General features: G+C 38.9%; 1 protein-coding gene across 5 annotated transcripts in view; it reads right to left on the bottom strand.

The window, feature by feature from the left end:
- The window catches only part of oma1 (OMA1 zinc metallopeptidase), a 74669-nt gene that overhangs the window by 19285 nt on the left and 42969 nt on the right, over positions 1-12415 (bottom strand). For 2 of the 5 annotated variants that reach the window (XM_061888489.1, XM_061888488.1), the window contains exon 8: positions 11617-11845. The exons of 1 other annotated variant lie outside the window; for it this stretch is intronic. In XM_061888489.1, the coding sequence (XP_061744473.1) occupies positions 11636-11845 (210 nt within the window). In that variant the 3' untranslated portion in view covers positions 11617-11635. Of the gene's footprint in view, positions 1-7041; positions 11846-12415 lie in introns of those variants that run through there. 2 more of the 5 variants (XM_061888491.1, XM_061888487.1) reach the window with 1 other exon arrangement.

The following is a 12415-nucleotide window of genomic DNA, read 5'->3' as shown; positions in this document are numbered from 1 at the left end:
CCTCACATTGTTTATAATCATGGCCACCAGCAGTGAGAGCGATTCGGACCGAAAAAGCGACAATTTTCCCCATTAATTTGAGCGAGGATGAAAGATTTGTGGATGAGGAAAGTTAGAGTGAAGAACCAGAAAACAAAAGAAAAAAGACGGCAGCGGGAGCGATTCAGATGTTATTAGACACATTTACTAGGATAATTCTGGAAAATCCCTTATCTGCTTATTGTGTTACTAGTGTTTTAGTGGGATTACATGGTCGTACTTGAAAGTCGGAGGGGTGTGGCCACGGGTGTGGTGACCGCCAGCATCTCTGAGGGAAGCCACGTCTCTTGAGGAGACAAAGCGAAGGCAGCCGTTGGGGCCGGGCTGAGATTTTTTTGTCCCCCACTCCTACACGGTTTAAGCATCCCACGTTCGGGGGCGGCCGGTCGAAGGAGGCAAGAGAGTCCGCAGCTGCATCTTTGACAGGTGCTCATGTCTACGGTAAGAGCAGACTTATTACTACAATTTTCTCACCGAGACCTGCCGGTTGACATGTGGTAGGGAACCATGTTCGCTTGACCGCTCTGTTCCATAGTAAAGCTTCACAGTCATCTTTTGGGAATGTAAACAAGGAAACACCGGCTGTGTTTGTGTTGCTAAAGGCTTAAAGGCGGCCGCAATACACCCTTTCCCCCCGACATCTTTCTTCTTTGACGTCTGTATTATTAATTGAACAAATTGCAAAAGATTCAGCAACACAGATGTCCAGAATACTGTGGAATTATGCGATTAAAGCAGACGACTTATAGCTGGGATCGAGGCCGGAACAAAATGCCCGCTACAATCCGTGACGTCTTGGATTGATAGATTGATACTTTTATTAGTAGATTGCACAGTACAGTACATATTCCGTACAATTGACCACTAAATGGTAACACCCGAATAAGTTTTTCAACTTGTTTAAGTCGGAGTCCACGTTAATCAATTCATGGTCACATGCACGCGTCATCATACCACGTCATTTTCAACAGGATACGTTGCGCAAAATTTAAAATTGCAATTTAGTGAATTAAAAAGGCCATTTTGGCATGTGTTGCAATGTTAATATTTCATCATTGATATATAAACTATCAGACTGCGTGGTCGGTAGTAGTGGGTTTCAGTACACCTTTAAACATTAAAAAAAATGGAGACAAAGGTTTTTCAGTGCAACATAATGCTAATCCTATTGCACATTTCTATGTTCCAATCAACACTAATGCTAATTGTAATGACGTTACTTTCGGTTGAACACCAAGAAAATATTCCCAGCGGTCAGACACTCGCATCCTTGCAGTTTTCTTAGCCGAGTTTCCTCAAAAAGAGAAGACTGAAAGACGAAGCATTTGTCGAGATTTTGCATGTTTATGCGCGTTGGTTGCCGAGGAGGTCAGAGTTCAGCCAGTGTGAACGTTGCGATACGGCGCCGCCTCCCACACGGCAGATGTGTGTCCTCAACTCTCTGTGGGATTGTTCTCCCGTCTCGACAATACCTCGAAATACCTGCCAGCGTTCTTCCCGGCCTGGTGCGACGTCCCTTGTGGGGGCGGCACGGAGAGAAAACACAACACCGAGGAGAAGGAAAGAAAGGAGCTCAGACTCCTTCTTGAGGCGAAGTTGCACATCTTTGCCTTTTGTTCGCCGTTCCCCCAAATCAAATGTTTGTTTTAAATGTAAATGACGGCGGCCCACAATAAACACGAGCTCTCTCCGGGCCGCCTTGTCAATCCTTCTACGTCGCCGCCTCTATTTCTGGCCTCTCAATCCACAATGTCTTTGCGTCGCCTGATTAAGAGCTCTGTCGCGCGATTGTTCCGTCGTTGTTTGTTGTGTCAGCGCCGAGTGAAGTGAGAGTGTGTGAACGAGTCATCCCAGGCCGCCTGCATCACGTCGGATCATTCTGCTGTTAATGCTGAAGAAACAATTCCATGTCAGAAAATCAACAAATTTAGCTGAACTGCACTAATTTTGTCAAGGAGGAGTGATCAAAAATTCAACCGGAAGCCTGTGGATGGCTACCAAAAGTGTCTTATTGCAGTGAAACTTGCCAAGGGACATGTAACCAAATATGAACATTGCTGTATGTATACTTTTGACCCAGCCGATTTGGTCGCATTTTCAGTAGACCCATAATAAATTCATAAAAGAACCAAACTTCATGAATGTTTTTTGTCACCAACAAGTATGTACTCTAATCACTCTATCACAAAAAAATAATAGTTGTAGAAATTGTTGGAAACTCAAGACAGCCATGACATTATGTACTTTACAAGTGTATGTCAACTTTTGATCACGACTGTATATGGCTTTAAGAAACACTAAAATACTAAATGTATATATGTCTATTATGGGGTCATGAAAAGCAAACACAAAAGGAACACTCCAACACGCCACTCGTTCTTTGTTGCACCACTTCTGGCTTTTGAAAAAGCTTTGCGGTATCTGGGGCACGGACTTAAAGGGGAACATTATCACAATTTCAAAAGGGTTAAAAACAATAAAAATCAGTTCCCACTGGCTTGTTTTATTTTTCAAAGTTTTTTTCAAAATTTTACACCTCCCGGAATATCCCTAAAGAAAAGCTTTAAAGTTCTTCATTTTCGCTATTTGCGATGCGACTGTCCATTTCCCTGTGACGTCATACAGTGCTGCCAATACAAACAACATGGCGGTTACCACAGCAAGATATAGCGACATTAGCTCGGATTCAGACTCGGATTTCAGCGGCTTAAGCGATTCAACAGATTACGCATGTATTGAAACAGATGGTCGGAGTATGGAGGGAGATAGCGAAAACGAAATTGAAGAAGAAATTGAAGCTATTGAGCGAATAGCTATTGAAGCTATTCGGCCATAGCGTGGGTGTACCTAATGAAGTGGCCCATAGCATGGCTGCCTTATTAGCATCGCCGGTAAAATGTGCGGACCAAACGATCAGGACTTTCGCATTTTGTGACACTGGAGCAACTTAAATCCGTCGATTGGTAAGTGTTAGTTTCGCATTAAATGTGGGTATCTAGTTTCAAATGTACATACAGCTAGTGTAAATAGCATGTTAGCATCGATTAGTTGGCAGTCATGCTGCGACCAAATATGTCTGATTAGCACATAAGTCAACAACATCAACAAAACTCACCTTTGTGATTTCGTTGACTTAATTGTTGCAAATGCATCTGCCGGTTATCCATACATCTCTGTGCCATGTCTGTCTTAGCATCGCCGGTCAAATGTGGAAACACTCTGGTAAATTCAATGGGGGTCTGGCGGAAGATTTCTTGCCAGTGGTGCAACTTGAATCCCTCCCTGTTAGTGTTGTTACACCCTCCGACAACACACCGACGAGGCATGAGGTCTCCAAGGTTCCAAAAAATAGTCGAAAAAACTGAAAATAACAGAGCTGAGACCCGGTGTTTGTAATGTGTTGAAAATGAAAATGGCGGGTGTATTATCTCGGTGACGACACGTTCTGACGTCATCGCTACAAGACCGATAAACAGAAAGGCGTTTAATTCGCCAAAATTCACCCATTTAGAGTTCGGAAATCGGTTAAGAAAATACATGGTCTTTTTTCTGCAACATCAATGTATATATTGACGCTTGCATAGGTTTGGTGATAATGTTCCCCTTTAACGAGTGACTAACTTGAACTCTTCATCAATCTTGCTCCAACTTTCTCTGATTGCTGTTGTCAGATCAGCTCTGCAGGCTGGACTCTTGTCATGGACCATTTTCTTCAATTTCCAACACACTTGGTTTGAGATCTGGATTTATTGCAGGCCATCATGACATTGACCTTATGTGTCTTTCTTCGAGGAAAGTTTTTACAGTTTTTGCTCCATGGCAAGATGCATTATTATCTTGAAAAATGATGTCATCATCTCCAATCATCCTTTTCATTGATAAAATAAGCGACATGTCCAAAATGTCAAAGTAAGCTTGTGCATTTATTGAGGGTGTAATGCCAGCCATCTCCCCAGTGCCATGATCTCCCCTCATCCTGATTGACTCTCCCACCCCCGTCTCCATTGCGGACTCCTTCCATTTCTTGGGCACCACCATCACTCAAGACCTCAAGTGGGAGCCGACCATCAAGAAGGCCCAGCTGAGGAAACTTAAGGTGCTGACTAAGATGCTCGTGCAGTTTTATTCAGCCATCATCGAGTCCATCCTCACCTCCTCCATCACCGTGTGGTTACCCGGCTCCATACTCCAGGATGAGCATCAACTGCAGCGCATGGTACGTGCTGCTGAGAAGGTAATTGGCTGCAAACTCCCACCCCTCCAGGACCTGTTCTCCTCCAGGACCAGGAGGCGTGTGGGTCGGATCACAGCTGACTCTTCTCAAACTATTCTCCCCTCTCCCCTCTCCCCTCAGGTAGGAGACTACGATCCATCCAGACCCACACCTCCCACCACCTGAACAGTTTCTTCCCCTCGTCCATCAGACACATGAACAAGAACAAGGTCTGATAGCTCACTTACAGCTCATCTTATTACCTATTCTGTCTTAGATGTCTTCGATGTTTCACGATTGCACCAAGAAAAAATCCTAGTTTGTGAACCCAATCTCAAACAATGGCAATAAAAACTATTCTGATTCTGATTTGGATGTTTTCTTCAGGCAGTCGTCTTCATAAACTCATTGGAAGGACACCAGACAAAAGTTCCAGCATCATCACCTTGCCCAATGCAGATTCAACACTGAATATGACTTTCATCCAATCATCCATAGTCCACCATTGCTTCTCCTGAGCTCCTTTTATGTTTAGATGTTAAAGACGACTTTCGTTTAGCTTTCTTGTATTTCAATTCCATTTCCTTGAGGCACTTTCTTACAGTTCAGTTACAGACGGTGACTCCAGTTTCCACCCATTTGTTCTTCTTTTGTTTTGCATGTTCAAGACATATTGCTGAATTTCCCCCAGGGATCAATAAAGTACTTTCTATTCTATTCTATTCTATATTGCTTACATTTTTCTGTCTTGACACTGAAGTTTTTCTTGGTCTACCAGTATGAATGCCTTTTAAAACCTTCCCATGTTGTTTGTTCTTGGTCTTGAAGAAGTTTGATCATCCTTCCATTTGTTCCAATTGCCATCTATCGTGTTGAAGCCATGATTCATGTCAATCCACCTGCTGCAACAGCTCTCCAAGCTGTGAAACTCTGTTTTAACAGCAGACTAATCAACAGATTTAATCTGTTAGCTTTGTAAATGAACATTTACAGGATTATACCATATATTTGTTCTTACAATTGAGTGATTCCATCTTTTTTACTCTGATCTAAAAATGAAACTGTTAGACTTCCACAATTGATATTCTTGATTTCTTGTCGTGTTTCTTAAAGCCAGAAAGTTGCCATTTGAAATTACTATACTTTTGTCACATGGCTGTTTTCTGCTTTCTTCTACAAAATTAAACAGCAGAATGAACATCCTCCAAGTCTACCATGAATTGATTAACGTAGACCCGGACTTAAACAAGTTGAAACACTTATTCGGGTGTTACCATTTCCCGGGCAATTGTACGGAATATGCAGTGTACTGTGCAATCTACTAATAAAAGTCTCAATCAATCAATCAAAAAGTCTGGTGATTCCGTACAAGAAAAGAGGAGGACATTTAGATGTTAACTGGCTGACCAGTTTTGCACAAGTAAACATGTTGCTTGGATCAGAAACCTATTTTGCTTATACAAAATAGATATCGATATCGGATCGGCTCACCGTTAGAATGTATAGCTTCTTCTTTTTAACTCAAACAATGAGATGTCCATAATGTTTTTTTTGCCGTATATATTCCGATATTACCCAACTCTTAATTACCGATTATGATATCAACCGATACTGATATACACAGTTGTGGAATAGACAAATTATTATGCCTAATTTTGTTGTGATGCCTCGCTGGATGCATTAAAGAATGTAACACAGTTTTCCAAAATAAATCAACTCAAGTTATGGAAAAACATGGGTAGCGTCCCGGAAGAGTTAGTGCTGCAAGGGGTTCTAGGTAAATGATTCCCAAACGCGGCAGTGCTGCTGCCCACTGCTCCCCTCACTTCCCAGGGGGTGATTAAGGGGATGGGTCAAATGCAGAGGACACATTTCACCACACCTAGTGTGAGTGTGACAATCATTTGTACTTTAATTACTTTTTACTTTACTTATTTGTGTTGTGTTTATGTTGTGTTACGGTACGGATGTTCTCCCGAAATGTGTTTGTCATTCTTGTTGGGTGTGGGTTCAGAGTGTGGCGCATGTTTGTAACAGTGTTAAAGTTGTTTATACGGCCACCCTCAGTGTGACCTGTATGGCTGTTGACCAAGTATGAATGCATTCACTTGTGTGTGTGAAACGTGAAAAACTGTAGATAGTTTGTGACTGGGTCGGCATGCAAAGGTAGTGCCTTTAAGGTTTATCGGCGCTCTGTACTTCTCTCTACATCCATGTACACAGCAGCGTTTTAAAAAGGCTTAATTTTTACTTTTTAAAACAGATACCGATAATTTCCGATATAGTTCGGTTGGTAGAGCGGCCGTGCCAGCAATTTGAGGGTTGCAGGTTCGATCCCAGCTTCCACCATCTTAGTCACTGCCGTTGTGTCTTTGGGCAAGACACTTTACCCACCTGCTTCCAGTGCCACCCACACTGGTTTGAATGTAAAAATTAGATATTGGGATTCACTATGTAAAGCGCTTTAAATCACTAGAGAAAAAGCGCTATGTAAATATAATTCACTTCACTTCACATTTTAAAGCATTTATCAGCCAATAATATCGGACATCTGTAATCAAGATCTATTACTTAGTTTGAATAAAGTCGGTGACATGTTTATCATGTTTATCAAGACTTTTAAAAAAAATTTCAAAATGCATCCGGAAAGTTGTGTAGTTTTTGCGTAACCATGCTAACGTGCAAAAAATATTGACAAAAGTAAAATGTTAACCATTTTATGAAATTTAAATCTACAAGGTTTGCAGGGGTGAAGTCTAAACAAAACAACATTAGTAAAGCCTCCAAAATCCTAATCAAGTGTTTATTCACATTGTGTTCACTTTCACACACACACACACTATAGATGTTGCAGTATTATTACTTGTACACACAATCTCAAATTGTAGTACTGGAGCTCAGCAACAGGACATGTAACTAAAATAATTCATCAGCAGTCAAGATTTTACAGCAGAAATGAGTGTACGGGGGAGACATTGCACATCTTTGGTTTGCTAATCAGTCAATTAACAAATGTGATCGCTCCTCTTGCACGTAAGTATACAAAAATTTTGGTATTGGTACCAAAATGTACCAAATGTTACCCAACAAATCCGTAATTTTACCACAACATTTTCTGATACATTAAACCAGGGGTAGGGAACCTATGGCTCTAGAGCCAGATGTGGCTCTTTTGATGACTGCATCTGGCTCTCAGATGAATCTTAGCTGACATTCCTTAACACGGTAAGTAATGAATAATTCCGCTGGTAATCACAGTGTTAAAAATAACGTTCAAAATACAAAGCATTCTCATGCATTTTAATCCACCCATCCGTTTTGTACCGCACCTGTTCAAGAAATAACAATGTCATTAAAAATAATTAGAGACTTATCATATTTTTCGGACTATAAGTCGCAGTTTTTTTCATAGTTTGGCCGGGGTGCGACTTATACTCAGGAGCGACTTATGTGTGAAATTATTAACACATTACCGTAAAATATCAAATAATATTATTTAGCTCATTAACGTAAGAGACTAGACGTATAAGATTTCACCGGATTTAGTGATTAGGAGTGACAGATTGTTTGGTAAACATATAGCATGTTCTATATGTTATAGTTATTTGAATGACTCTTACCATAATATGTTACGTTAACATAGCAGGCACCTTCTCAGTTTGTTATTTATGCCTCATATAACGTACACCAGGGGTCACCAACGCAGTGCCCGCGGGCACCAGGTCGCCCGTAGAGACCAGATGAGTCGCCCGCTGGCCTGTTCTAAAAATAGCTCAAATAGCAGCACTTACCAGTGAGCTGCCTCTAATTTTTACATTTCATTTATTTACTAGCAAGCTGGTCTCACTTTGCTCGACATTTTTAAATGTAAGAGAAACAAAACTCAAATAGAATTTGAAAATCCAACAAAATATTTTAAAGACTTGGTCTTCACTTGTTTAAATTAATTCATTTATTTTTTTTACTTTGCTTCTTATAACTTTCAGAAAGATAATTTTTGAGAAAAAATACAACCTTAAAAATGATTTTAGGATTTTTAAACACATATACCTTTTTACCTTTTAAATTCCTTCCTCTTCTTTCCTGACAATTTAAATCAATGTTCAAGTAAATGTATATATTTTTTTTTATTCTGAAGAATGATAAATACATTTTAATTTATTCTTCATTTTAGCTTCTGTTTTTTTTCGACGAAGAATATTTGTGAAATATTTCTTCAACCTTATTATGAATAAAATTTAAAAACCGTATTCTGGCAAATCTAGAAAAATCTGTAGAATCAAATTTAAATCTTATTTCAAATTCTTTTGAATTTCTTTTAAAAATGTTCTCATGGAAAATCTAGTAGTAATAATGATTTGTCTTTGTTAGAAATATAGCTTGGTCCAATTTGTTATATATTCTAAAAAACTGCAGATTGGATTTTAACCTATTTAAAACATGTCATCAAAAATATATATTTATTGTGACAAATCATTAAGATGATCAGTGTTTCCACATAGATGAATATCATTAATTATTAATAATAACAGAGTTAAAGGTAAATTGAGCATATTGGCTATTTCTGGCAATTTATTTGTGTATCAAACTGGTAGCCCTTTGCATTAATCAGTACCCAAGAAGTAGCTCTTGCTTTCAAAAAGGTTGGTGACCCCTGACATACACTTATTCAGCCTGTTTTTCACTATTCTTTATTTATTTTAAAAATTGCCTTTCAAATGTCTATTCTTGGTGTAGGGTTTTATCAAATAAATTTCCCCAAAAAATGCGACTTATACTCCAGTGCGACTTATATATGTTTTTTTCCTTCTTTATTATGCATTTTCGGCAGGTGCGACTTTTACTCCGGAGCGACTTATACTCCGAAAAATACGGTATACTCTAAAAATGTTGGTCTTACTTTAAAAAATGCCCGCATTTAATTGTCCATCCATTCATCCATTTTCTACCGCTTCTCCCTTTCTGGGGTCGCTGGAGCCTATCTCAGCTACAATCGGGCGGAAGGCGGGCTACACCCTGGACAAGTAGCCACCTCATCACAGGGCCAACACAGATAGACAGACAACATTCACACTCACATTCACACACTAGGGCCAATTTAGTGTTGCCAATCAACCTATCCCCAGGTGCATGTCTTTGGAAGTGGGAGGAAGCCGGAGTACCCGGAGGGAACCCACGCAGTCACGGGGAGAACATGCAAACTACATACAGAACTCGGGACCTTCGTAAAGTGAGGCAGATGCACTAACCCCTTCCCCACCGTGCTGCCCGCATTTAGTTGTATTCTGTGTTAAAAAATATGATATGGCTCTCATTTTAAATACATTTTAAAATATTTGGCTTTCATGGCTCACTCAGCCAAAAAGGTTCCCGACCCCTGCATTAAACATGTGTTTCTAATTGCAATGACATAACAGAGTAAAAATGGCTGCACACTAAGTGTCTTACCAGGGTCAATATTGCTATTTTGACAATACTTTAATAACTGCAGAGTTGCTTTGAAGCAGGGGTCACCAACGCAGTGCCCGCAGGCACCAGGTAGCCCGTAAGGACCAGATGAGTCGCCCGCTGGCCTGTTCTAAAAATATCTCAAATAGCAGCACTTAGCAGTGAGCTGCCTCTATTTTTAAAATTGTATTTATTTACTAACAAGCTGGTCTCGCTTTGCTGGACATTTTTAATTCTAAGAGAGACAAAACTCAAATAGAATTTGAAAATCCAAGAAAATATTTTAAAGACTTGGTCTTCACTTGTTTAAATAAATTCATTATTTTTTTTACTTTGCTTCTTATAACTTTCAGAAAGGCAATTTTAGAGAAAAAAATACAACCTTTAAAATGATTTTAGGATTTTTAAACACATATACCTGTTTACTTTTTAAATTCCTTCCTCTTCTTTCATGACAATTTAAATCAATTTTCAAGTAAAATTATTTTTTTATTGTAAAGAATGATAAATACATTTTAATTTAATTCTTCATTTTAGCTTCTGTTTTCTCCACAAAGAATATTTGTGAAATATTTCTTCAAACTTATGGTTAAAATTCAAAAAAATTATTCTGTCAAATCCAGAAAATCTTTAGAATCATATTAAAATCTTATTTCAAAGTTGTTTGAATTTCTTTTAAAATTTTTGTTCTGGAAAATCTAGAAGAAATAATGATTTGTCTTTGTTAGAAATATAGCTTGGTCCAATTTGTTATATATTCTAACAAAATGCAGATTGGATTTTAACTTATTTAAAACGTGTCATCAAAATTTTAAAATTAATCTTAATCAGGAAAAACTACTAATGATGTTCCATAAATAGTTTTTTCAATTTTTTCAAAAAGATTCAAATTAGCTAGTTTTTCTCCATTTTTTTCGGTTGAATTTTGAATTTTAAAGAGTCAAAATTGAAGATAAACTATGTTTCAAAATTTAATTTCATTTTTTTTTCAGTTTTCTCCTCTTTTAAACCGTTCAATTAATTGTTTTTTTCATCATTTATTCTGTACAAAAAAACCTTTTGAATTTCTTTTAAAATTTTTGTTCTGGAAAATCTACAAGAAATAATGATTTGTCTTTGTTAGAAATATAGCTTGGTCCAATTTGTTATATATTCTAACAAAGTGCAGATTGGATTTTGACCTATTAAAAACATGTCATCAAAATTCTAAAATTAATCTTAATCAGGAAAAATTACTAATGATGTTCCATAAATTATTTTTTTTAGTTTTTCAAAAAGATTCGAATTAGCTAGTTTTTCTCTTCTTTTTTTAGGTTGAGTTTTGAATTTCAAAGAGTCGAAATTGAGGATAAACTATGTTTCAAAATTTAATTTTCATTTTTTTCCTGTTTTCTCCTCTTTTAAACCGTTCAATTAAGTGTTTTTTTCATAATTTATTCTCTACAAAAAACCTTCCGTAAAAGGAAAAAAAATGTACGACGGAATGACAGAAATACCCAATTTTATATATATATATATACATAGATGTATTTATTAGGTAAATTGAGCAAATTGACTATTTCTGGCAATTTATTTAAGTGTGTATCAAACTGGTAGCCCTCCGCATTAATCAGTACCCAAGAAATAGCTCTTGGTTTCAAAAAGGTTGGTGACCCCTGCTTTAAAGTTGTTAACCTACTGATGGACGCATGACTGCCACCGAGCAAACAACCGGGATGCTTGGTTGTTTTTTAGGACCCACTGCAAGAACACTGGTTAAAGATCCTCGATTGGACAGTTTTCTGCTGTGCTACAGAAAAAAGGTTATGAACGGATCATGCAGTCATTCCCAGGGCATATTTGGCTACGGATTCATGTGCTTTAACGCCATTTTCCCCAAGTCTTCAAGCAGTAGTAATACAGTCGTCTGCACTCACTGAGTCAGCGGACGGCGGCTCACGGGCTGAAGGGGCCGGTTGAGTTTGTGGCGATCAGAGCCGCTGCAGCCGCCCCGGCGGCGGGCCCGTGCGACGGCGTCACCGTGACATTTGCTCTTTCTCGAGCTTTGGTGTCCGCCAGCAGCCTGTGGACGCTCTTGGAGAAGACGGCGCGAGGGTCGGTGGACGGCAGGGCGGGACACACGCAGGTTTCCCTCACCTCCAGAGCCTAGACACGTAGGGAACGTGGGGTTTCGGTGTAATGGGGAGGGGAAACAGTTCAAAAGGTCAGATGGCGAGTTGTCAGCTTATCTTCTGAGAACTTTAGGGAAAAGGCGAGAACCTTATCGATTATAGACAATATTTAGCATGAGAACCATTGTTATCTTGCACTGCCTTAATCCTAATGGGTGTGAAAGTGAGCTTGTTACTGGAATCCACTTTTTTGGGGGGGGGGAGTGGCTGTGCCAGCAACCTGAGGGTTCCTGATTTTGGTTCAATCCCCACCTTCTACCAGCCGAGTCACGTCTGTTGTGTTCTTGAGCAAGACAATTCACTTTTGCTCCTGATGGGTCGTGGTTACACTGCAAAAACTGAAATCTAAGTAAGATTCTCAATTAAGGGTGATATTTGCTTATTTTCTGTCTGATAAAATAATTCATCTCACTAAGCAGATTTTACGTTAGTGTTTTACTTGTTTTAAGGGTTTTGGTCCTAATTGATCTCAGTAAGATATGACAGCTTGTTGCTGAGATGTGATGACCTATATTGAGTAAAACATGCTTGAAACTTGAATATC

The sequence above is a fragment of the Nerophis ophidion genome, linkage group LG26, assembly GCF_033978795.1.
Source record: "Nerophis ophidion isolate RoL-2023_Sa linkage group LG26, RoL_Noph_v1.0, whole genome shotgun sequence".
Taxonomy (NCBI): domain Eukaryota; kingdom Metazoa; phylum Chordata; class Actinopteri; order Syngnathiformes; family Syngnathidae; genus Nerophis; species Nerophis ophidion.
The sequence above is the reverse complement of the archived record's forward strand: the minus strand, read 5'-3'. Positions and strand labels throughout refer to the sequence as shown.